This window comes from Rattus norvegicus, chromosome 11, assembly GCF_021556685.1.
Source record: "Rattus norvegicus strain SHRSP/BbbUtx chromosome 11, alternate assembly SHRSP_T2T, whole genome shotgun sequence".
Lineage (NCBI taxonomy): Eukaryota > Metazoa > Chordata > Mammalia > Rodentia > Muridae > Rattus > Rattus norvegicus.
The window spans coordinates 48,182,601-48,208,472 of record NC_141544.1 but is presented as its reverse complement, the minus strand read 5'-3'; the positions used below and the strand labels follow the sequence as shown (position 1 = coordinate 48,208,472).

Genomic DNA, 25,872 nt, shown 5'->3' with positions numbered 1-25,872 from the left:
TAAGCCAGCCTGACTTTTCATAGTGTTACGTGGTATTTCTAAGAACTATGGGGCCAGAGCTTTAGTTAGCATGCCATGTGGTGCCACACAGGTTTAGATCGCCATGGTTGCAGCAAAAATTCTTACCAGGAAGGAGAAAGCATCCCTTCCCATGGCACTGCTCCTTGCAAACCTTCCAGCGGCTCCCACTGCAATGGGGCAGATCCCGAGCACCTTTGTAAGTTGCCCCTGCTGCTCAGCCCCAGCTCAGGATCCCTCTAGGATGGAGCCCAACTTGCCTCTTCCAAAACAGCTCAATGCCCTCAGGGCTTCATGTCTGGGAACACTTGATTCTGTCCCAAAGGTTCTCCTTTCTTCTCTCCTTAGCTGGTTCCGCCACTCCTTCAGAAGTCTGGTTGAGCCTAACAACCAGCCTCTACTTAAAGATACATTGAGCACTTCTTCAGAGTCATTGTTGTGTAAAGGACAGAGAGCTCTATTCCAGGACAGAGAGCTCTATTCCAGGACAGAGGGCTCTATTCCGATCAACACTAGCTGTAGGAATTTGGACAGATTCTTAACCCTTGAGACTTAGTGCCCTCGAGGACAGAATGGAGCTGATGGTAATTCCTGCCCTCCAGAGACTGTGAGAAGTTGAAGCCCATCTGTCTACAAAGTTTCACACGAGAGTTGACTGTTACAACTCACAGTAAATGAAACACATGAAAGGAAATCACACTTACAAAGGAAGAGTGGAGAATTCTCTTCTGAGTCTACAAAGGCCTCAGAAGTCCACAAAAACCACCATCTACAGCCTCTATAAACAGGCAGATCAAAACACATGGCAGGCTGAAAAGATACTTCAGTTCTTCACTATTTGTTCATCTAAAGCAAGAACTTACTGTGCACCTACTATGTGCTGAATGCTGCGTGAGACCCAGCAGTGAATGCAAGCCACTTTGTCTTTGGTTTTCTATAGCTTAGAAGGGACGGGGAGGTGACACCGTGCATAAGATTAGACAGCAATTCAAAGATATTCGTGGGCAAGCTGGGGAGGGAGAAGCGGCCAGAAGATGGAGCCTGGGCATTCAGTGTTTTCTTGTCTGGGGTTCCTGGAAGGTTTCCCCAAGAAGTGAATAAACAGAAGAACCTCAAGTTGGGTGAGTACTGACTGTCTGTGGCACCGTCTGTGTGTCCTGGTAGATGGTGCCTTTCAGAGGGGAAGGTGAATATCAAGGAGGGGGTGGGTGAGGGCAGGGGAGAGTTAGGGCCTTGTGGGATTGTTGAAAACTGCCACAACTTCATCTCAGGAGAATGGGGGACTTCTCAGGTTTTATTCCAAGAGACGATTTAACTTGCTTCCTAGGCGATTGTTTTTGACACCATGAAGAATGGTCTGGCAAACCTAGATGCTGACATCCTATTTAATTAGCACTTCCAGTAAGCCAAGATGAAATGTCTGCTGTACAGACCAGGCTGGTGTTAGATGCTTGAGAGAAGTGAGAACCTGTGAGCTGTGAGTTCCCCGTATAGTCAACAGGTGGCTGGGGCGTGGACAGGAGGGAAAGGAGGCCTCGGAGAGGAGATAGGGTCTCAGTCTCATTCTGTGGCCTCAAACATACAAGGTGAACCAGGCTAGTCTTAAGTTGTGGTAATCCCCCTGCCTCTACATTCCTAGTCCTGGAATAACATGTATGCATCAATATGTCTTTAAAAAACCCACAAGAATACACAGTTTCTCTCTCTCTCTCTCTCTCTCTCTCTCTCTCTCTCTCTCTCTCTCTCTCTCTCTCTCTCTCTCCCTCTCTCTCCAGGTAAGCTTAAAATGAAATGGCTTTAAGATGCCAGCAGCACACTCAGTTCTTCAAAGGAAACACAATTAGAAAGGATTTTCAACCAGACTTTCCGTTTTATGCCATTAATCTGAAAATTCAATTTCCCCGGCATGGCTCCTTCTCAGGCTGTTCGGATGTTACTGTAAACGAGATGTACTTACAGTGTCCAGCTGAGAAACTTTCCACACTCTGCCACAGCCAAATCTGTGGAATCATTTACTCTCAGACATGTCCCAGTTGGTCAAATCCAGGAGCCTGGTTTGCAGTGAGCAGTGAGGACTATTCTCTTATGTTAGCTTAAGGCTCCGGTCTAATTGGCTGGAGTGTTTGCACTTGGCCCAGAGGGGTTGCTGATGAAGCAGAATCCCGCTTGCTGCCCTTGCTCAGGCAGGTCCAGTTTCTCCAGAACCCTCTCTGCCTCTTGCAAACTCCTATCCATTCCTCATAGCCCAGCTGAAGCGTCAGCTCTGATTCTTGGCAGACTTTCTCTTGTTTCTCTCCTTTGCCAATAGCTCCTGACAGCTTCCCCTGCTGGTGTAAAATGGTGATCTGGAATGTGCCTTTTACACTAAAAGATGGGTTCTGGAGGGATGGGTTCAGTTCATCATATATATATGTATATATATATATATATATATACACATATACGTATATATGTATATATATCACATATGTGTGTCTGTGTATGTGTGTGCTTATATATGTATGTATGTGTGTATGTGTGTGCTTGTGTCTGTATGTGTCTGTATGCATGCACACGTGTGTGTGTATGTGTGTGTGTGTCTGTGTGTATATGTCTGTGTCTATGTATATGTATGTGTATATATGTGTGTGTGTGCTTGTGTGTGTGTTGCGTGCAGGTGTGTGGGTGAGTGTCTGTGCATGTGTGTGTGAAGGCTGGAGTTGATGCTCTGTCTTTCTCAATCACTGATCATTTTCTGTCTTGACCCAGGGTCTCTCTGAACCTGGAGGCATGCTGATTCTGCCCTCTGGGCTGGTCAGCAAGACTCAGGGACTCCCCTGTCTCCACCTCCCAGCACCAGCATTGCAGATGCATATCACCAGCTCAGCTTATTTTTATGGGGATTTGGGAGATCAAATCCAGGCCCTAGTGGGTGTGTTGCAAGGACTCTATGAATTGAGCTAGAGGGCTGGGTAGAGGCCCAGCCATTAGTCTGTTTTAAATCACTAATGCTAAAGCGTGTGACATGTACAGAGGAGGGAAGACTAATGTGGGCAGAGTTTGTATTTGAGTGAACTCAGAACTGAACTTATGGTGTTCCCCTGCCTCTGACTTCTGAATACTGGAATTACAGTCACGAGCTATCAGGCTTGGGGAATTCATTGCTTTAGAGACCAATGAACATTGCATTTCAAGATATGCACACATTTCCCGGGGTCCACTCGACATGGAAATTCTTACAGGCATAGGAGCTGAAGCCTAAGGATGTTCAGCTCCCAGTAAGCCCCATATGGCGCTAACTAAGGTTGAAGAGCTGTGGCTAACGTTGCGTAGCAGTGGGCCTGGGTCCTCACCTCAACCACAGCAAACAGGAAACAGGAAGGAGCCTGAGTCCTGCTCAGTGGCTGACTCCCCTTTTCTCCTGGGGGTGGCAGTTACTAGTATTACCCCAAACATGCACAAGATACATAGTCCATCCCATAAATCTGACAGAGACACAAAGGTCAGCTCTCCCATCTGTCCCTGTAGGAAGAGCCTTGGGGGAAATCTGCCTGAAGAGAAGGCTTTCCCTCTGCAAGAACGTTAAGCTTGAAAGCATCATTTGTACAGCACTATGCAGTGTTACAAAAGGATCCCATACTCAGCAACTCCGTCCAGCGCTGGCTCTGATCTAATCGCTTTCCTTCTGGGGAGTATAGCTGGAGACTGAGGTATTGACCATGCCTGTTCACACTGCTCCCGTGGAGCTCACACAGAGCTGGGAGTGCTGAGTCAGGGTAAGCTGCTCTGACTTGGTTGCTCTGACCAGTATTCTCCATAGAACTCACTGTATGAAAGGACTCCCACTGCAGGGGGAGAGCACATAGGTCCTCTTCATTCAAAATGAGAGACACATCAGAGGCACACACACAGACACACATACACACACATACACAATATATACACATGCATACTCACACACATAATCACCACACACATACACACACATACACATACATACACATTCATACACACAAACACACAGTACACATAGACACAGATACATACACAGCACACACAGACACTCATACTCACATACAAACACATACACATTCATATATACAGACACATTCATACACACAGACATATTCATACATACAGACACACATAGTACACACACAGAGACACACACAGTACACACACGGACACACACGAGACATGCACACACACATACACATACATACACATACCACACACACACATACCACACACATATACACACCCAGTACACACACACACACACACACTCACCACATACACATATACACACACATACACATACATACACATTCCACACACACACATACCACACACACATACACACACACACACACACACACACTGAATGAATCAAATCTCTTAGTAGTTCATGTTTGTGTGTCCCTATTACAGTTTTCCAAATATTACTTTTGTCATGTTTATACAGATTTCTTAATTTCTGAGTCAGCTTGCATTATGCAAAAGCAGTTGAAAAACCCTTGCTGTCATGTGTATGTGCGAGTGTGTTTATATGTGTGGGGTTGCATGTGTACTTGTGTGCAGGTGTACATGGAGGCCAGAGGACAGCATGGCTTGTGGTTCCTCAGGAACATACCTTGGCTTTTCAGATAAGATCTCTCATTGGTCTAGGGCTTGCCAAACAGTCTAGGTGGGTTAGTCCCTTCCCCCAGACCCTCCCCTTCTGCCTTCCCAATACTGAAACTATGAGCCACCCTGTCTGGCTTTTTATGTGGATTCAAACTCTGGGGAATCAAACTCATGTCCTTAAGCTTACAAGGTAAACGACTACACCCAAGCCTGACATGTGAAATTTCAAATACTGTATATGCTCTACTGCAGAAAAGATTTCAATGAACGATATTAAGTGCCATCAAAATTAAGGCCACGGTTTATAGAAGCTGGGGCAACCCAGCAGAATTCTACCCAGTGTCTGATGTCAGAGAGTGATGCCAAAATGGACAAAGGCCAAGAGCAGTGGACCTGGTGGAAGAAAATTAAGTTTACCGATTGAACTGAGTTAATGCTTAAAGAAAACCTGGTTGTCAGAACCCACATTCTTGCTGGGATCGGTTCTTAGCCCCGGTACAGACAAGATACCCAACTTTGGAGCTAGCCCTGGGAATGGGACTGTGGTTGAAAAACCTTGGCAGCGCCTCCATGGTGTGTACCCTCACCTCTTCCTGTTGGTTCTGTCACTGCCAGAAACAACAGACCATGAGATGGAAAGAAAATTCAAGATGCCTGCTTTCAGCAACTGCCAGTAAAGGGAAGGGGAGGAGTCATGCTTTAAGCAGAACATGTGACAGACTCTGCTTAGTGCTCTCTCCGACCTGGGTCCTTCTGAAGGGAGCTGTTTCGCTGTCTTTGCTGGTCAGTCTTCTGACCTTTCTAGGTGTTTATTTTCAGTTGGTTTCACAGAATGAACTTGGTGATCCCTGGACAACTGGCAGCGCCTCTCTCTATTTCCGCATACTTTAGTTCATCTCTGGTTGTGTGTAGTTCTTGTGAAACCCCAACAGGTTCAGACTTGAGGTCTCTATCTCAAGTCATCTTCCTCTTAGAATGCAGTGAGACTCCAGCTCACCTAGACTACGTTCACTTAGTCTAAAAGCCCCAACTGTCTAGATCAGGGTTCCCCATTACTCAAAGCTTTACCCCTCACCTTTTAAACATGGATCTGTGGCAGGCCCCTTCTGTCTATCTGTGGTTCTAGAAAATAGTTGTGCCAAATTATTGAAGGAGTTGTGATAAGGAGGGAAACCATGTGCATCAGTATAGAAGCAAGCACTTCAGTCCTCAGCACTTAGGGTAACAAGTAGACGCAAGGAGAGCCGTGCTCAGGCTGTGTGGGCCAGAGACTGGGATCAATGAACTGGGGGAGGCTACAGCCTTCAGCGGGGCATGGCTCCGTGACTCTCCAGTCCCACAGATTCAGAACAGGGCTTGGCATGTGTGCACATTCAAGTTTTGCCCTAGGAACTCTCTACACTTTACATTTTAAGTTTTCTTACGTGTTCTTACACTTTAACACTTATATTTTAACACTTTCTTTCCACGCTTAACATCTCATTCCCTCTCTTAGTAGAATCTTCTAGTGCAAAACCCATTAGCTTGTATTTCTTTGATCCAGTAGTGTCACACGTGAGGTTCCCGTCTCAAGTTCTCTTTAAGAAAGTTCTGCACGATTGGGAAAAGATCTTTACCAATCCTACAACTGATAGAGGGCTCATATCCAAAATAACAAAGAACTCAAGAAGTTAGACCACAGAGAGACAAATAATCCTATTTAAAAATGGGGTTCAGAGCGAATCAAAGAATTCACAGCTGAGGAATGCCGAATGGCTGAGAAACACCTAAAGAAATGTTCAACATCTTTAGTCATAAGGGAAATGCAAATCAAAACAACCCTGAGATTTCACCTCACACCAGTGAGAATGGCTAAGATCAAAAACTCAGGTGACAGCAGATGCTGGCGAGGATGTGGAGAAAGAGGAACACTCCTCCATTGTTGGTGGGATTGCAGACTGGTACAACCATTCTAGAAATCAGTCTGGAGGTTCCTCAGAAAATTGGACATTGAACTACCTGAGGACCCAGCTATACCTCTCTTGGGCATATACCCAAAAGATGCCCCAACATATAACAAAGACACGTGCTCCACTATGTTCATAGCAGCCTTATTTATAATAGCCAGAAGCTGGAAAGAACCCAGATGCCCTTCAACAGAGGAATGGATACAGAAAATGTGGTACATCTACACAATGGACTATTACTCAGCCATCAAAAACAATGACTTTATGAAATTCATAGGCAAATGGCTGGAACTGGAAAATATCATCCTGAGTGAGGTAACCCAATCACAGAAAAACACACATGGTATGCACTCATTGATAAGTGGCTATTAGCCCAAATGCTTGAATTACCCTAGATGCACAGAACACATGAAACTCAAGAAGGATGACCAAAATGCAAATGCTTCACTCCTTCTTTAAAAGGGGAACAAGAATACCCTTGGCAGGGAATAGGAAGGCAAAGTTTAGAACAGAGGCAGAAGGAACACCCATTCAGAGCCTGCCCCACATGTGGCCCATACATAAACAGCCACCCTATTAGATAAGATGGATGAAGCAAAGAAGTGCAGGCCGACAGGAACTGGATGTAGATCGCTCCTGAGAGACACAGCCAGAATACAGCAAATACAGAGGCAAATGCCAGCAGCAAACCACTGAACTGAGAATAGGACCCCCGTTGAAGGAATCAGAGAAAGGACTTAAAGGGCTTGAAGGTGCTCGAGACCCCATATGAACAACAATGCCAACCAACCAGAGCTTCCAGGGACTAAGCCACTACCCAAAGACTATACATGGACTGACCCTGGTCTCCAACCTAATAGGTAGCAATGAATAGCCTAGTAAGAGCAGCAGTGGAAGGGGAAGCCCTTGGTCCTTCCAAGACTGAACCCTGAGTGAACGTGATTGTTGGGGGAGGGTGATAATGGGGGGAAATGGGGAGGGGAACACCCATATAGAAGGGGAGAGGGAGGGGTTAGGGGGATGTTGGCCCAGAGATCAGGAAAGGGAATAACAATCAAAATGTAAATAAGAAATACCCAAGTTAATAAAGATGGAAAAAAAAAAGAATGTTCTGCACACTACAGTCTCGGTAGTCCCTGTAAGGCCATCGGCTGTCTAGCTCTGCAGAGTCTGCTATCTGTTAGTCAAAGCCTCACTCCTGAGCTTTTGAACATGGCTATGAGACCCTCCCATTGTTGACCCTTCTGCTGGCTTTGGCACCAGGCACTCCTCAGTCTGCTGCCTATACAAGCCAGGCAACTCACAGATGTCCCAGTGAGCTGGCCCTTAGTAATGGATGCATGTTACCACAATCGGCCTTCTGGAAAACCCTTGCTTTCCTGATTTTTCAGATTTTGTTTTGAGACACTGATCATGGTGGGGAGGTGCTTTTCTTAGCTGTGGGGATGGGTTCAGTGCTTTCCCTCCAAGTTTGACAGTGTATTTTATCTCCTAAACACTTAGTTCAGTATGTGGAATTGCCTGTAATCATGCCTGTATTAATAAGGTAATTAGAAATATGACTGGGGAGTGGATATGCGTCCAGCACCGTGTTGACAGTGCAGATAGTTTTAACTCCAAATATCAGAATGACTTGTGAAACTCTGATAAATATAAGTAAACTGGGGCTCAGATAAAGAGTTCACCTGAGATCATGTCTAGACCATGGTCTGTCTCACTCCAAAGCCCTCCCTCCATCACAGCCCAGAGGTTTTCACTGGAGCTGTGCTACATGTGCCTGGGCCCAGGACACAGCAGGGCTGAGGTGTGTGTTGAGTACATGCGTATGTGAGTAAAAGAAAAGGAACTTGAGCTCACCTTGAGGAGTGTCAGCCCAAAGTCTTAGAATTATGCTCCCACACATCCACTACAGTTAGGAACTAAATCAGGGGAATGTCTGCCTCTATACCACACGTACTCTTTGCTGATGGAAGATGTTAGCTTTCCCTGGAGAGGACAGTGTAGAGTCCTCAGAAGGGAGGCCGTGAACCTTTTTCCTGAAGCTACTCTTTCTTGTTTCATGTTCTCTGAGCAGCCCCACTCACACAAGCCAGAGCAGACATCCGTCCCAGCCTCCCTTCCTTAGGATCCACTGGCCAGCAATCTTCCATTTTACCTCCTGCATGGTGCTGTTTCCAACCTTGCTCTTTTGAGACTGTCCTGGTGCAGGCCCTGTGCTTCCTCTCTGCAAATCATTTTAATATATTGCCTGCTGTTCCTCTGGCTTCAACTGACCTGCTTCGCGCCACTCCCCCTTTATAACCAATGTTTCTAAAATGCACAAAACAATTTTTCAAAGTGAGGACCTGTGTGTGGGTGGGATCTGCAAGCTCCCATCCCATTCTTCCCCTGCATCAAGCCTCATGGCTCCACAGTTTCTATTTGATGAACTCTGACCTTCTGAACCCATAGTTTGAGTCTCTTACTTCTAGCTCCCCTACCATCTGGACCACGTTTCTGGCGTTGCCTTTCTATCATCCTCACTTCAATGAGCATGAACTGCTCTCAGGGCCTGTTGCAGTCCAGGTCACCTTGTCTTTCTATTGCTACTTGTCCTGCTGCCTTGCCTAAATGAAATGCCAACCATTGTGATATCACACCCCTTTAAGCTGCAATCAATGCTTGCTTTCCCTGACTCCCAGTGCAACGTCAGTGAAGAGTCCTTCTTCCCATTCACAACTAAGAAGTGTGACCACCTTTACTCCTGTACCTGATACTCCAGAGCCTTGTGCACTTCCCTTCTGCATGGCAGAGAATCCATACTTCAGGGATGTGGGCTGGGCTGAGTTCACCTTGTGCTCTTAGCAACAGAGCCTCTGGCACAAGCCAGGTCTTCGGATCTGTTTTTATGACTCACGACTCTAGAAATGTGTTAGCACATGAACCAGGAAGTGAATTACTAGTCAGTTTATAAGATGAAACATGAATGACCATCAAAAGCATGATTAAGAATACATAAGTGATTCCTATGCCCTTATCATTCATGCAAAGTCTTTTAAGTGGCTGACATAGATATGTTCTGTGCTTGAACACTGTTCTATTTCTCTGAAAAAGGAGTCTCCACAGTTAAAATCCTCTGGATTAAGAAGAATGTATTTTTATTTGTCTTGACTCAGACACTCTTGAAGGTGTCATTGGTGTTCTGAGGAAACATGTGCACATTCTGGGGTAGGTTCCCTTGCCAAGAACGTTAAATTTCTTAGGCTGTGTTTGATCAGAGGTTTCCACTGGAGAAAGCAACAACCTTCACAGGCATACCAACTCATCATTCACTTAACTCACCCCTAGCGAAAGCACACATACAGAAAATACTGCTACACTCACCAGTGACCATTGAAACAGCCTTATTAATAATACATTTAAGAAGCCCAAGAGCTCAACTTGGGAATCATGGCAGGTCATGGTCAAGGGAGAAAAGAATTATGGATCTGTTTGATGTGTTTCTCTTAATATCCTTCAATTCTTTCTACTACGCACCAAAGTGTCACCTTTCATCTCCAGCATTTGCTTCTTAAAGTCACCCCTAGTCATTAGAAATGGGACCTAGTTTCAAATATACTATTCTCATCCTCACTTTTAAAAAACTCTAAGAAGATGGTGCGGTAGGTAGAAATCTAATAAACTATTTAGAATTGAAAACTATGAATAAATTTTTGAGCTATTACCCCTGCCTCAAACTTATTTCCCAATTAGTCCTAGCCACCAAAACATTATTCACTTGTAAGCTCATTCATGCTGCAAGAATTTAACACTTTTTTGGTCTTTTAAGCATATAAAGATGAGTATGATGGGATCCAAGCACTCAAACACATATCAATAACTAGAGGAGATGATGGGTATTACATTGTTTTTCTTTTATACCCAACACAACAGATCCCTGTATATTACATTGTTTTTATACCCAGCACAACACATTCCTTAACATTGAAGTAGTTCTGATTTACTCATGGATGCTTATCCACTTCAATGATAAAATTCAATATTCCCTGGTTCGTGTGTTTCACTCATTCCAAAAGATTGTGGGCAAGAACAAGGATCTGGTCTTCACATCTACATTTCCTATGTGTGACATAGAGTTGGCTGGGTGCACTTGAATGAATGCAATCAATAGAGAAGACTGAGTGTTTCCAGGAAAAAGTCAGATGAATGTCAATTCAAAGAGTCAAAAAAGTCTTAGTAAATTTCCTGTAGTAAGGGAGAAACAGGAGATTGCTAACAAGGGAGAAATCACCAGGCAGAAGTGTGGTTTGGTGAAGAATGGTCAGTGTTCTCCTTTGAACAACCACACAGAGGCTTTTCAGATGTGATAATGTATTGGCTCCAGCACAAGCCAATCAAATCAGACTTTTCAGAAGGAGCATCTGCTTGAACCCAAGTCTTGCTCATTTTTAAAAATCTCTTAATTGGTTCCTAATGTTTCTTTATAGTTGCAAATCACTTGGGTACCACAAAGGCAGAGCAAGACCAGGTTGTGGATAGCCTAGTGTTGAATTTTGTAAGGGGATGGAGGTTAGACTGAGAAGTTTTAGCTTTTGCAGAGCAGAAAGAATGAAGGTTGGTGTAGTTGGGTGGACTGAGGCCGGGAGAGTGCCCATGGGAGATTATCTGGAGGATTTTGAACTTGGATGAACAGTGCATGAGTCCGAGTTGACCCTCACCTTGGTTTTCCATCAGGTAAAATTCACATGGTTGTTATGTGTGAAGAGGTAGTGGGTGGCTAGAAGTGGGGAGTATTCTGGACTTGCTGCTTGGGTGGAGAAACATGGAAGAAAGAGTGAATTCCAGGGTTGATACAAGCCTACTGCCTGCTTGCACCAACAGAGAGGAGGAGGAGGACTTCCCAGAGAAGGGTCAGAACAAGAGCAGTCATATGGTCATAAAGTTAATCCAAATAGGGAAGATGGCAATGGATAGGACCCAGAGGTCAAGGGTTTGATGGAGGATGAAAAGGTGCTAATGCTCACAGAGGTAAGCTTTGGAGAGGAAGCGTCACCCTCTTCAGTGAATAAAGCCACTACACACACACTGATGCACAATTTAGACACTGGTGTACAATGGACAGGCAAGGTGTTTGCTCCATGGGGTTTACGCTCCTGTGAAATGATCAGATCATGCTGAAGAGAGATGGGAATGTAGCTCAGTTAGAGGAGTTCTTGCCTAGCATGATAAAGCCCTGGGTTCCATTCCTAGCACCACAGAAATTGGGTCTGGCAGTGTGTCCCTGATTCTGGAACTTGAGTGACAGAGGGAAGAAGTTCATAGGTGCAAAGTCATCATTGACTATACAGCTATCTTGGGGCCAAGCTAGGTTACACAGCTAGCTTGGGACCAGCCTAGGCTACATAGCTACGTTGGGGCCAGCCTAGGCTACTTTAGATTCTGCCCCAAGACCAATAAGGTAGACAAGAACTCACACTCAGAGTTGTGGATACAGGTGCTTTGGTGGAAGAAGGCTGAGGGAACCAGGACAATGGACCCATCACAGGTGGGAGGTGACAAGCTTGAAGAAAGGCCTTGGCCAGGATCAGGATCCTTCAAGGTTCCCAAGTGTGGGCTTGTGTTTTGTTCCACCTGTTACTTCACATAGAGCAAGCAGCCTGGCTCTGCTGGCTGAGCATGGAAGAAGTGAGTCCCCTGGCTAGGGGTGCCACAGGCCTTAATGGTCACTGTCAAAGGAGATTGCAGTCCTCGTGTCAGGAGGATAAACACTTGCAAGCCACAGAAGGCGGCTTCTTGGGGTCACAGCTCACTCATGGGCTTATGTAATCTCTAACAGAGCACACAGAGGAGCCTACTGGCCTGCTAGCTGGTTTGGGAAGAGCTATAATTTAGCATCACTGCCCAACAATTACTCTCATTTTCCTCATCTGTAAAATGAGAGGTTTAGATGAAATGACCTCAAGGTTGTCTTCCAGCCTGGTTCACGGCAAAGGTGAAATTCAGAGAGTTCCCTGACATCTTTAATGAGTTTTGAATGTTTAACTATCTACATTCAAACACGCAGTCCCGGAGCAATATCCTCAAAGCTCCAGGCTTTAGGAACCTGCCCGATTTAAAAAATAAATCGATATGTGAAAATAAACAACCTAAACTCTGCTGGGAGAAATCCCTAGGGGTCTGGAGAATTGACCATGGTAATCCATAGGTGATAGATTGGACATTGAAACAGACCTTCTAGAAAATGATTAGGAATGCCTTAACTCAAGGTGTCATATCACTTTGTGAATACTGAGAGCAGAGAGGCTTCTCTCATGTTAGGATGCTGAGGTAATGTGACTCCTCCAGGAGCTCAGGTGGATCCAGAGCAATGCACAGACATTCTCCTTTAACTTTCTTAAACATTGGAACCAAGGGCTAGAGAGATGACCCAGCGATTAGGAGCATCGGCTGCCCTTCAGGGAACACAGGTTTGATCCCAACTATTAGCCACCACATGGATGGTGCCTTCATTTCAAGTGGATTCAACACCCGCTTCTGGCCTCCACAAGCACTGCACACACACACACACACACACACACACACACACACACACACACACACACAGAGTGCATAGAGATACATTTAGGCAAGATACTGAAGTGCATGAAATAAAATATCTTGAGATAAAATATCTTTTTAAAATTAAGAGGTAACCAAGTTTTCATGAGCTAATCTACATGTCCAGGCCCACAGCGCCCTGCAAGGCACACAGGAAGTCTGCACCAAATGATGACAGAAGTTAGTGATCGTGGGTATTGAGGCATAATACCACACAGACTCATCTTTCCCAATAGAAACATAGGAGAATTCTGCCTAGACCGGCTTTCTAGGGCCACATTGCAGCTCGCTTCACTTCAAAGCAAGGTGTGGTGGCAATGGTCCTCAGAGGATGGACTGCCCTGGATACTCTGGGCCCCAGCCCACTGTCTCCAAATGAGAGCAGACTTGTCTAAAGTCACTGGCCCAACCCTCTTCCAGTAGGTGTCTCTCCATCTTTTGGATGACCCAGCAGGTAGCCTTCAGTTCCTGCTTCCAGGTTTCTGTCTTGGCTTCTCTTTATAAAGAACTATAACCCGGAAGCCAAATAAACCTGCTGATAAATATTGAAAAGCACCCAATTCTGGAGCAGAGGTAGACCCTGCAAAGGAAAGCAGGTTCCACTGCAGCCAAGCACAAAGTGTCACGCGTCTTCCATCTCCTGGGAAGGTATCTACCCCAAACACGCACTCAGAGGCAGACATGGTGACCACTAGTCGCAGACGCATCACAGACACATTGCCATCTTGCTCAGCCTAGAGAGGATAAGATTCGGGGACTGCAAGAATTGGTCAGGCTTTATGGGGCTGGAAAATCAGAGCCTGGGCCAGCCTGGGGAAATGGATAATGAGGTGCTAATAGGAAAAGCAAAGACTGGCTTTCCCGGAAGGGCCATTGCAATGAAGTGGGGCAAGAAGCCTTTTGCAACTGAAAGGGACCTCACAGGGAGAGGCAGCACCAGAGTGAGGGTCAAGTTGAAGGGCTGAAGGTGAGAATTTGGAGAGAAGCAGGCCACACTGCCCAACCCTCCCAGCAGCTTCCGCTAGCTACAATAGTAGGTGCCTTGGAAGCTCAGGTTCAACTGATGCATGCAAGCTGTTGGTGGTTAGCCTCTTTGTGGTTCCCAGGGTAGCAGAGGGGCTCCTGAGAGCAGGAGGTACGTGATGTTCCCTCTCCTCTCATTTCCAAAAGCCTTGAGGTTTCTCTCCATCCCAACTCGAGCAGAATGCAGCCAGTTTATAGTTTATGGGGGTTTCCTGCACACCCATCCACGTTTTCCACTGAGGTCTGTGCTTTTTCCTAGACCCACCCGGATTCCAGAGCACGGCTCAGTTGCTCGCCAAGTTTAGACTCTTTGTTTCTCCTTTCCAACTAAAGCACAGGAGAGTTACCTTCTCGGGGCTTCTGTGTACTCTTCACAGACAAAAACGTTACTAAGTAATTAGAAGAATAACATTTAGCTCACTTTACGTGGTAAATAACCGTGTCTCTAGAAGTAAGCCAGGGAACGGGTTCTCTTCCATCTCAGGTCTTGTTTGTCAGTTTCGTGGCTATGTAGTATGATACTGTGGTGTGTGTGTGTGTGTGTGTGTGTGTGTGTGTGTGTGTGTGTGTGTGTGTGTGTGTGTGTGTGTGTGTGTGTGTGTGTGTGTGACAAACTTGGTGCCATTCCTCAGGCTGGTCATTATTGTTATCAGGTGAAACAGGGTCTCTCACCAGCTTAGAACACTGAGCGTAGGCTAGATTGGCTAATTAAGAGCCCCTAGGAATCTCGTCTCTGCCTCCCAGGTACTGGGATTATATGTGTGTTACTATGCCCTGATTTTTTTGTTTCTTCATGAGGATTCTGAGGACTAAACCCATGCCCTCATGTTTCAAGGCAAGCACTTTACCAACAAGCCATATCCCAGCCCTGCAATGGCCTTTATAGGTTAAGGGTACTTCTGACAGATCTTTAAGGGTGGCAACTTAGAAACCAAAATTCAGAATTTCTTTATGAAATCATTTTTTGGGGGGAGGGGAGGCACAGAACTATTTAATAGGGGAATTGGTCCCTTGGAGGAGGAAGTTAGGATTTGTTTTCTGGTTATGTAAAGCCATTTATTCCCTGTCAGTTCATGCAACACAAGACAGACATGACATCTTCATTAAAGTCATCACAGTCGGCTCATCACCCATGAGGTAAGCACTTCTTTGGGATTTTCGGATGGGGAAGGTGAGATAGCTTATCAAGATGAAGCTGTCTATGAGTGAGTGGGACCCTCCCTGGCCTTCCTCCTCCAATGTCTGCCTTCTGCCTGAAACTAACTCACAGAACATGCACACTGTCTGCTTGTTGAGAAGATGGTGGTGAGGGGAAGGCTGGGACGCAGAGTGATTAGGGAAGTCCATCCTCTGAGGACCACTTCCACCACACCCTGCGGGGCCACCCCTGTCATCTCTGAAACTCTCTCATCTCTGCAGAATTCTAAACATGCTTGTCATGCATTTGTACTCTCTGTCCCGGCAGGAATTTTCCAAAGTGTGCGTTACATGTTTGACTAACTTCAGTCCTTCTGTCCTTTCTTTCCTCCTTGCCTTCCTTCCTTCAAATGCATGTTGATATGTAGCCTAGGCACACTTTGACAAACCCCCATCCCTGTCTCTCAAGAGCTGGGAAGTTATGGATGGCCACATCTAGATCCCCTTTGACATATTTTTAAAAATAAAGCAAACAAAACTATGGTTACTTTTTAAAGCTATCTGTGGAGTTTCCCAGTTTACTATTGCTTATGTTCTGCTGAGATTTTACCTTGCTACACCCGAGTACTGAGAATCCAGAAGGCAGACCCGCCAACAGGAACTGGAAGCTATGAGAAAGTCCGTGGCCCCGGGGAATTGGCATGAAGCTCCTGTTCTCATTGCCTCTGCATTGTGAACGTTCAGGTCCTGTCTGTGTTCAAAGGTCGCTGATCTTATGAAGGAATTAACATGAAAGGTCTTGCTTTAATCACAGCAGTAATTAGCAAATTTGGACCCAGCAGTATCTTTCCTATTATTTTTTTTTAATTTATTGAAAACACGTTCAAGAACAAGCTTGTTGTTCAGTGTCTTGGAAAACTGAAACGTTGTCCTGTGGCAAACGCGGGTACTCACACTCTTCCCCAAGACAGCTCCCCTGCCTGATGCCTGCAACTGACAAGCAAGTGACTTGATCTCTCACTCTGTTTGCCTAACCTCCAAGGTTTCCTCTGTGAGGATCAGAAATGCTAGCCCATGTCCATTCTTCTGGGAGTCATGAGTCTATCAGGACTGTTGGTTGGCATCCCCTCTCTCCTGTTCCTTCTCCACAACAAATTTGAACCTTGGACACATGGGAGCCACCTGCATGGCCTGGTTAGTCCTGTTTCACTCATATTGTTCCTCTGATATATCTCTCTCCCCTCAGTTTTGGAGTCTATTCTGTTCTTCAAGACTTGTTTCAAATGTCCTAGTTCCTTCCCCCCAAACCTTTCCCCTTTGGCTTTTCCAAGCCCCCTGTGAAGATCCCTCAATCAATTCTTGACATGTTCTACACACACATAAACACATATACATACATACATACATACATGTACACACACATAAGCACATACAGACATACATGCACACACAAAAACATATACACAAATACACACACATAAACATATGGACACATATACACATAAAAACATACATACATTAACTTACATACACACACATAAACATATACACACATAAACACACACAGACATACATACACACATAAACACAAACAGACATACATACACACATAAACATATACACAAATATACACCCATAAACATATACACACATAAACACATACACACATACATTCACTTACACACACACACACAGACACGCCAAATACGTAATTTTAAAATTTTAATAAAAAGGGCTATGTTTAATCATTTGACTAGATAAAAGATGGCTTAACTTTCAAGCTCTGGACAAGAATCTGCTCCAGGGAGGTCACTGAGCATCATAGCCTAAGTATTCAAGATACAAAGAGTACTTGATATAAAAATCTCATTTAACAAATATTTCTACCAACCATAGGAGTCACAGATAGTGAAAAGTAAACACACCATGACGTAGAAAGCATTGTTTATGAAGCCTTCCCAGAACATTGGACTAGACAAGTTAATGCCATAGTTACACGAATCTTTGCGCTCAGATGTGCGTACTCTCATGAAGCCTTAACGAGGACTGGGCTGCTCCCAGCCGGAACAAGAGGCATTTGATTGTACCCACAATAAACTAGTTCTTCAGACTCTGAGTCTGAAGAAGTATTTCATTCCCTAAATGGGAAAATCTAGAGAATTCTTTTTAACTTAAAATCTGGAAACCTCTGAGAACCAAATTCCTTTAACGCCATGTACCCAGTACAGCCCCTACCAACAGGACATCTGTGGGATGTTCCTTCAGTAGGCTCCTGGGTGTGTCTTGCCATGGATGGAGTCACCCCTTCCCGCCCCAGGCTACACTACATTCCTCTCTTCCGGCCTCCTTTCTTCCTGGGTCAGAATTGTCACTCACATCCATGCTGCCCACGCATACATGCAGCCTACACATCCATGATGCTCACACATACACACAGCTCATGCATTCTGAAGACCACAGGTCCTTGCAGCCCACATATTCATGCAGGCCACACATCCATGCTGCCCACACATACATGCAGTCCACATGTCCATGCAACTTACACGCAGCACACAAGTCCATGCAGCCCATACATCCACGTAGCCCACACATACATGCAGCCTATACATGCATGCAGCCCACACATGCATACAGTCCACACATCCACGCAGCCCACACATATATGAAGCCCACACATACGTACTCCCCACACATCATGCAGCCTATACATGCATGCAGCCCACACATGCATACAGTTCACACACGCATGCAGCCCACATGTCCATGCATCCCTCCCTCCCAAGTCCCTCATCAATCCAATTCCAGCAGCTAATCCATCATGCTGCAGTGTTCACCAAGGGAGATAAGAGTTTCAGTCACTAGTTCTCAGATGTGTATTTCAAAACACTTCTTATGTGAAGTCTGTACTGGGATGGATGGGGGAGGGCAGAGATGAGAAAAAGGCACAAGAACATCTGTCTTCGTGTGGTGCACACAGACTCAGTAAGTGTGGCCCAAAGGAGTCCCCAGTTAAAATGCTGGGAGCACAGAGAAGATCATTGCCAAAGAGGCTTCAGGCTGCAGAGTCAGAAAACCAGGTCATTATAACGTCAGTAAATTCCTATATACAGGGGTGGGAGGAAAGTCTGGAAATTCTCTAGCCCCAGCTGTGTAATCCAGAGATGGTGTCTTCGTGCTGAGGCTAGATCTGAGTGTAAACAAGTGTGGGGAGTTAAAAAACAAACAAACAAACCACCTCCCTGTGGGCACTTAAGTGCTATTCAGAAGGATGTACAGAAGCGGCTAAAGTTAAAAACATGCATAGCAGAGAATGAACATTATCTCTCAGAAGAATTTTAAAATAATAAGTGTAAAATATTGAATGCAAAAGTAATTTCTCAAGGGTCCTGAGAGATGGCTCAGGTAAACCAAACATGGGGACCTGAGTTTGATCCCCAGATGCTGCATGATAGAAGAATAGAGCATCTCCTGTAAGTTGTCCTTTGACCCGCACACAGGTCACATGGTACACACATGTGTGTGCACACACATGCTTGCACACACGCAAGTATTCATACACAAAAGAAAGGAAGGAAGAGGCTCCTAAGCCAAAACCAAGATCTAGATCTAGCAAATCCCGAGTTGATTCCCAGATCCAAGCCCAAAGCTATGTTTAATTTGGAAGTCACTAACAAGATTCTGCCACTGTGGACATTGGTGTATTTAATTCTGACTCATAGAAAATATCTATGTAAGAAGTGATTTAATCAAATGAGTTCTTTGAAACTTTGAAACAAGGTAGATAAAGGGGAATAAATGACATTTTGGGTTGAGACAAAAACGTAAAGTATGTTTCCTAGGGTTGACTGAAGAAGTCCACTTTGCACTCTGAAGCACACCACTTGCAGGGATAGCTCAGTCCGCAATGACACAACTTACTGTAAGATCATGATACAATGTTCTCAGAAGGATCTCATGACTCCTCGCCTCTCCACACCAATCACCATCTACCCAAGTCTCCAGTGGAGCCTTGTGAAAATGAGTAGGAGGAGTCAGAGGGTGAGAGGATTTCCCTGTCTAAAGCAGGTTAACAGCAGAGAGTCACAGTTAACGGCTGCTCTGTTGTGGAGCTTGGAGATTTAATGTGGTAATACCCAGGCTTGGAAGGACTTCCGGATCCTGGAGACAAGGCTCGCTTGCTCCCTGTGGAGCTGGAGTTGCATGGGACCCGCCTTGGACTGTGCACACCAGCAGAACAGAGCAGGAAGCTCCCGATGTGATAGTGGACAAACAGGAGCCGCATCTGAGAGGGTTCCAGGCAGTCCCAGGAGACCGAATCTTCCATGCATAGGGTTAGATGCTAGATTCCTGAATCTGCTGGTCAGAACGTCACAGCACTGCTTTGGATAGAATCATCTAACACCACGTGTATGCAATAGGAGCATTGATGACATCTCCACACCACCGTGCCAGCACTTAAAAGGCAGCTTAGAGGACTGGCCTCTTAGTCTTTATGCTTTATTTACTGATTTGCCTCTGAGACAGGGCCATGAATTTCCTGGGCTGGCTTGAAACTCACTATGTTGCTGAAGATGACCTAGAACTCTTGGTTTTCCTGTCTCTACTTCCTGAGTACGAGGATTCCAGACTTGTGCTACCACACACAGTTGGTGTGGTGCTGGGGATACAACTCAAGGATTTGTGTTTGCTAGGTAAGCACTCCATCCTCAACTGAGCTACACCCTACAACAATTAGCATTTAGTGCAGGCCTCTTAGAGTTGTAGAAACCGGAGAGAAAGCAGTTAGAAGCAGAGAACCACAGTTAGGTTCCCAGCCCTACATCTTACCACCTGAAACCTGGAAAGGATGGGATGTCATCTTCTGGCCTCTGAGGATTGCACTCAAGTGCACAAACACACACTCAGGCATGGACATATATACAGAATTATAATGTAAAGATAAATTCTTTTAAAAATTCAGACTCGAAGTGTGTGAAACAGGTTACTGAGAACGAAGTGTAGCTGTGTTAAGATGTGGTTGGCAGCCGAGTTGACCAGACTTACACAATTTTAGTTTTACTACTAAAGCTCCTCCAGTCTGTCACTTGAATGTGCCACACCTGTGTGGTGTAGCCTGCTAGCCATTTACAAATATTTTCCATAGACTTCTCAAAGTACAAAGAACCTGGCAGGGCTCTTACTTTGTAGTATTTCAGTACCCCATGCAGCCAGGAGCTTCCATTCTCCTGTGCCTTCACAATTCCTAGCAGGTCTGCAGGGATGATTGACAGGAGGGTCCACCAAGATGTGAACTTTGTTTTTCTTAAAGTATAGGAATAGAAAGGGTAAATCTAGAAATTAAGACAGCAAAGTTTGGGCCTTGGCCTTGTGTGAAGGGGGTAAGGACAGAGCAGATACCAGCCTGCAAATACCTGATGTACAAACATCCACACAGAAGAGCGTTATTTGGTAGGCATGAGCTTAGCAAGCAGTCGTCCCAAGAAATGGCAGTTAATAGGTACGTGAAATCCGAAACAGCTCTTATTCACAGAAACCGGGGGAGAAGGAGGGTCCCAGCTACACTCAGGCATTTCAGTGAAGCAGCCGCTCAGAATTTATTGGAGAGCACAGGACTTGCTGATGGATGTGACATCATTTTGGGTTCTAGGCTCTCGACTGGCAAAGTCAACAAAAGAATCTTTGTGCCTTAAGTTCCTGGGTTTCTGGGTAGAAAGTGTGCCAACATGGACTCCAGGACGAATGTACTCTACTGTAAGAGGAATACACTGATTGCATCTTACCCTGAGGCCTGAGTGTGCCCTAAAGGGCCAGCCTTAAAATGGAAAGCTGCCCTTGGTCACATGGCAGTGACACGTAAGAAGCATACCAGACAGGAAACTGGATGTTCAACCCCACTGGTGAGTAGACAAGCAGAGGCACAGGTCTGAAGTCTGTATTTTTGTCTATTTCCCAGGGCGGTCACTCACTGGGCAGCCAGCAGCCACCATTCACACACATCCATCCATCCATCCATCCATCCATCCATCCATCCATCCATCCATCCATCCTTCCACTCAGGAAACACGACGAAAGTCCAGAGTGGACTTAGGAAGTTGACCAGACTCTAGCTACCGGCACGAACCCTCTTCATTTTTACGGCCACAGTTTTGAAGTTATGTTCTTTAAGGAAAGCCCTGTATTGTGTAGTCCTTGAGCTCTGCAGAATCTTGACCAGCCTCTGTTTGGGGGCAGTGGAAAAAATACACGAGAATTCTGTAACTGTCAGCCTGACACCAAGGCAGCTAGCTGTGACTGAAGCAGGATCAAACCAGGCCTCCCAGGTCCTCTGAACATTCCTCACTGCCCTGCTCACCCAACTCACACTTCAGTGGCTCAGTATGTCTGGGCACTCAAGGGGCACAGCATTGCCCTGACCCCGACCCCTGACCCCTGACCCCTGGGTGAAGCAGGAGCATCTAGCTGTCACTGAGATCTTGAGCATCCTAGTATCAAAAATGGCTCTCCTGGCATGCGTTCACTTTGAACTGTTAGGTCCTAGGGGAAACTCCAAGCAAGACTCAGTTTCTTCCATCACTAATTCCTCCCATGTTTTCCTCATTATGACCTCAGCTGGCATGGGGCACACACATGCATTTCTACTTAACTGGTTCTTAACTGGGCATGAACCAGCTCTTGGCACCTGTGTGCTTTAAGCCCCAAATCAGAACCCTGCTTTCTTCTTGTGTGTCTTCTGAGGTGAGCGTGACCAAGCCACCTTGATTCGTTCCTGTAGTGTGGCCGGAATACCAGGACTGTATGGTAGGGTATAGAACATCAGGTAGAGAAGCACACGTAGCTCCGTGGTTCTGTTTTGGTTAACCCTTGGCTCACTAAATGAGTCTTCCTCTCTCAGAGGGAATGCAGGTAGCTGCATTTCTCTGATCCCCCTTCTTCAGGAGAAAGCACAGATGTGTGCGACTCTAAGTCCCTGAGGATGTGCGTAATCCTCTACACGGATTCCAGTCGTATCAGAATAGGAGACTCCACTCTATTTGTCTCTGTGAATCCGGAGAACACATTGCAAGCTAGCGTTTTTTTCTTAAGTTCATCCCTCTTCCTCCCTTCCCCCCTGCCCCCCCCCCTCCCTTTCCCTCATCCCTCCCCATCCTGTCTTTTCCTACATGCGGGAGGCAGAAGGGCTTTGTGCCTGTTAAGCACTCTGAGCTGTGTGCTCTTGCCTTTGTAAGGAATGTCTGTATCCCCCCCCCCCTTATTTTCCATCTCCACAATCCAACATTCAGTCAACAACACTTCTTTCTGGAGTCCTTCACTAAGCATGCTAATCATTCTCTCCACCTGCTGCTCTCAGCCCTTCAAAGGGGAGGGAAAAGCTGGTTCCCTTCCCCTAATTTAGTGAGGACCTGAGGACTGGCCTTTTCTGCATGGCTTTGAACTTCTGATCACCAAGCTCTCTTACCTGTCAGGGAACTGGCACCTGAGTGGCAGCAAGGTGCCAAGAAGTTTGAGTCACATCTGCCTCTTTGCAGGGCACAGTGTCCTTGAGAGGCGCAAGGCCAGGCCTGTCTATGGCTCACTTTGCTCCTGTGCCATGCCTGCCAACCCTCCTTCCAAGGAAATGGAGGTGGCTCCGAGGGAGACAAATGTGAAGGGACAGGGACGGAGAGCCCAGGAAATTAGGCAGAGGTCTCTTTCTGCTTGCTTCTTGCCTTCGACCACCTTCTTTGCTGGTGCAGAAAACAATATCAATTCTTACAGGAACCTCCTGGCTATTTTTACAGTGAAGAAAATAACTGTTTTCCTTTGAGAGACTGTAAATAAGGGCCCTGCATTTGCTGCATGGAAAGTGTGTTGCTTCTAGAAGAAAAACAGAAGGAGACCCTTCACAGGCTCCACAGCTGCTTCTGGGCTGGCACTCTGTCCGCTCTATCACTGTCGCTGTGCCAACATTCAAATTCATTCTAGACTCGAGTTGGGACGCTGAAGGGATGCATTCTCAAGGAGCAGTGACTTTCTGCAGGGCTCAAGCAGGTGGGCTGACTGCTTAGGACAGGCTATATCTGACGTTCATTGTGTAAGTCAGAAAAGCTTCCTCCATTTACTGCCTAAAGCCACATTGGGCTTTTTGGTCCTCAGCACATGCTGTCATAATAAAACATACACACGCACAAACACATACACAAACATACAAGAACACACGTGTGCATTCACATATATCCATGTGTGTACATACAAGAACACACATGTGCACACACACACAAACACACATGTGCACATATTCATGTGTGCACATACAAGAATACACATGTATACACACACACACACACACACAACATGCACAGATACATGTATGCCTCCCCTCTAACAAGCACAGAAGCCTTTTCAGATTTCTTCCTTGAAGGGAAGAGGCATGCCCTCAGCCCTGAGGGAAGGAGCCAAAAAGCCTGTTTTTTGTTAGTTCTGGGCCTGCTGGCAATGAGCCACCTGTGGGCTCCCTCTTTTGTCCCCCAAAAATGTGAGCTGTCTGCACTGGTTACAAGTGGGAGATGAGGACATTGGGGAGCAGCACTTTTGGCCAGGGATGTTGGTGGGAGGAAGGAGGCGGGTAAGAGGAGGGAGGGCTTCTTAAAAATGTATTCCCCTGAAGCCAGCAGGACTGCACACACACTTCCGCTAAGCCTGTTTCCCTAAGTCCCCCCATGCCACTCAAGCGCGTAACTCAGAAGAGAGGCTTCCTTTGCTCCCTACCGAATCACGTTTTCTTGGGTGGATGTTAAGACAACGGGCAAAAACGAGCTAAAGTTTGGCAGTCTCCAGCCGTATGTGGGAATGCCACACGTGACCTCTGGGTCATGTTCCATGGTCATTTATTCTACTTCTGGAGGGAGCTATTAGGAAATCAAACCCCAGGAAGATTTGGGACAAGCATGGCCCTGGGACCCATGTGCCAGGTGAGTCTGTAATTAATTCTTCACCTGAAGTTGCCTTAGTACGACGTGTTCACGTGGATGGCATGTAAAACCACATTCCAGGTTTATGTGACACTTTCCTTTGATTTTTTTTTTAAAGCACAGTTGTAAATTGAAGAGAATTTGTCACCTAAGGCCATTACTGATGGTGACCTGTTTGCTTAAACCTTCAGGAGAGAGGGCAGAACAGAAACGAGGGCTGAAGTAACAGGCTGCTCGTGGTGAGTGTGAGCGTGTGAGCGTGTGAGCGTGTGAGCGTGTGAGCGTGTGAGCGTGTGAGTGTGTGAGCGTGTGAGCGTGTGAGCGTGTGAGCTGAGATTGCCAAGGGGGAACTTTGGACCTGACTTATAGTCTTGACAGTAAGTTGAGGTTTGGGGTGGCAAATACATTCAGATTAAGGAAGGGAAGCTGAATGTTTAGATTTTTGGGGGGGCAGAGGCTTGGTTTGGACCTCAGTCTTCCAAAGTTAATTTCTTCGTTTGCTGTGAGCTTTCTAACCTGTGACTTAAGGCGACTGTGAGCTGGAGCCCAGTGAAATGTCTAAGAAACAAATTCTGACTCCCTTCAGGCGACTGAATGCAGAGATGAAGGACAGACAAAAGCAGGCTTTCCAGGGGCCAGTGGGGAGGTTCTGCCTGGTAATGCGCTCTTTAGTTGAAAACAGCCTAAATCCACATGAAATTATGTGTACACTGGGGAAAGCCTCTTTCTCCGTGGGACGTTGAACAAAGCGGTTTCTCCAGTCAGACTACTTCCACTCTGCCTCAGAAACCCACAGAGCCCTTTCTTTCTGCTGGGATAGGTGGCAGACTTTCAAATGTTTGGTTGAGGGATTTGCCTCACTTCTACCTAAACTGACTTCTCCACTGACAAAGGAAGCTGACAGCCGGGGAACTTAAAACTATATAATCACCGAAAAACCAGTAGCCCGCTGGCTCCGACACGCACTGGCTCCCCAGACCCTCACACACTCAGCCCACTGGACAAAGTCGGTTACTTTTTCTTTTTCTGCAGACAAGGATAAAGCAGCTCCCTTTCCTTTGCCCCTTCATTAAGGAAAAACCTTTTCTCCCACATGTAAACGGCATTGTAAATACCCCCAGATAAGCCTGGCTGGCCTGAATGACTTAAGGAAGTTTTCTTTATTTTTAAAGAATCGCAATGTTTTCATTACCTTTGGAAGACAGGCTTTTCTGAAGCATCTCCACCATGCTGCATGCCCCACGTTGACACACTCTCTGGCCTCTTACCTGCAGAGTGCCCAATGCGGACTCCTGGGTGGGCGGGAAATTAAGACCAGGCAAGGAAGTGATCCGGGGTGCCTTGGAAAGGTAGGTGCTGAGGGCTTTTCGAAGCGAAGAAGCACTCTTGGTGTTCACTGTCAGTCAAAAAACAAGTTCGTACAAGTTTCTGAGAGGAATTACCTGAGGGAAATGAAGAGAGAAAGAAGGAGATTGGAAGAGACTGCTGACAGGGGAAGGAAGGACAGAGAAAGAAGGGGGAGGAAGGGAGGGAGAGGGGGAGAGAGAGAGAGAGAGAGAGAGAGAGAGAGAGAGAGAGAGAGAGAGAGGAATCTGAGGAAGGAGCCCATGATGTCAGCA

The 25,872-nt window shown here is 46.0% G+C and overlaps 1 protein-coding gene and 1 long non-coding RNA gene across 51 annotated transcripts in view; one reads left to right on the top strand and one right to left on the bottom strand.

Annotated features, from left to right (window-relative positions):
• Nucleotides 1-25,872, bottom strand: part of Kcnj15 (potassium inwardly-rectifying channel, subfamily J, member 15) — a 47,195-nt gene that overhangs the window by 18,236 nt on the left and 3,087 nt on the right. For 9 of the 49 annotated variants that reach the window (XM_087575334.1, XM_087575311.1, XM_087575307.1 and 6 more), the window contains exon 2: nucleotides 25,446-25,695. Coding sequence is in view for 2 of the 49 variants with exons in the window: in XM_087575321.1 (XP_087431447.1) it covers nucleotides 25,446-25,482 (37 nt within the window). In the remaining 47 variants the exon portion in view is untranslated. 49 annotated transcript variants of the gene reach the window in all.
• The window catches only part of LOC102550135 (uncharacterized), a 64,368-nt gene continuing 62,450 nt past the window's right edge, over nucleotides 23,955-25,872 (top strand). The window contains exon 1 of one of the 2 annotated variants that reach the window (XR_015633027.1): nucleotides 23,955-24,253. This is a non-coding gene — a long non-coding RNA (uncharacterized LOC102550135). The remainder of the gene's footprint in view (nucleotides 24,254-25,872) is intronic. The other variant, XR_015633028.1, reaches the window with a different exon arrangement.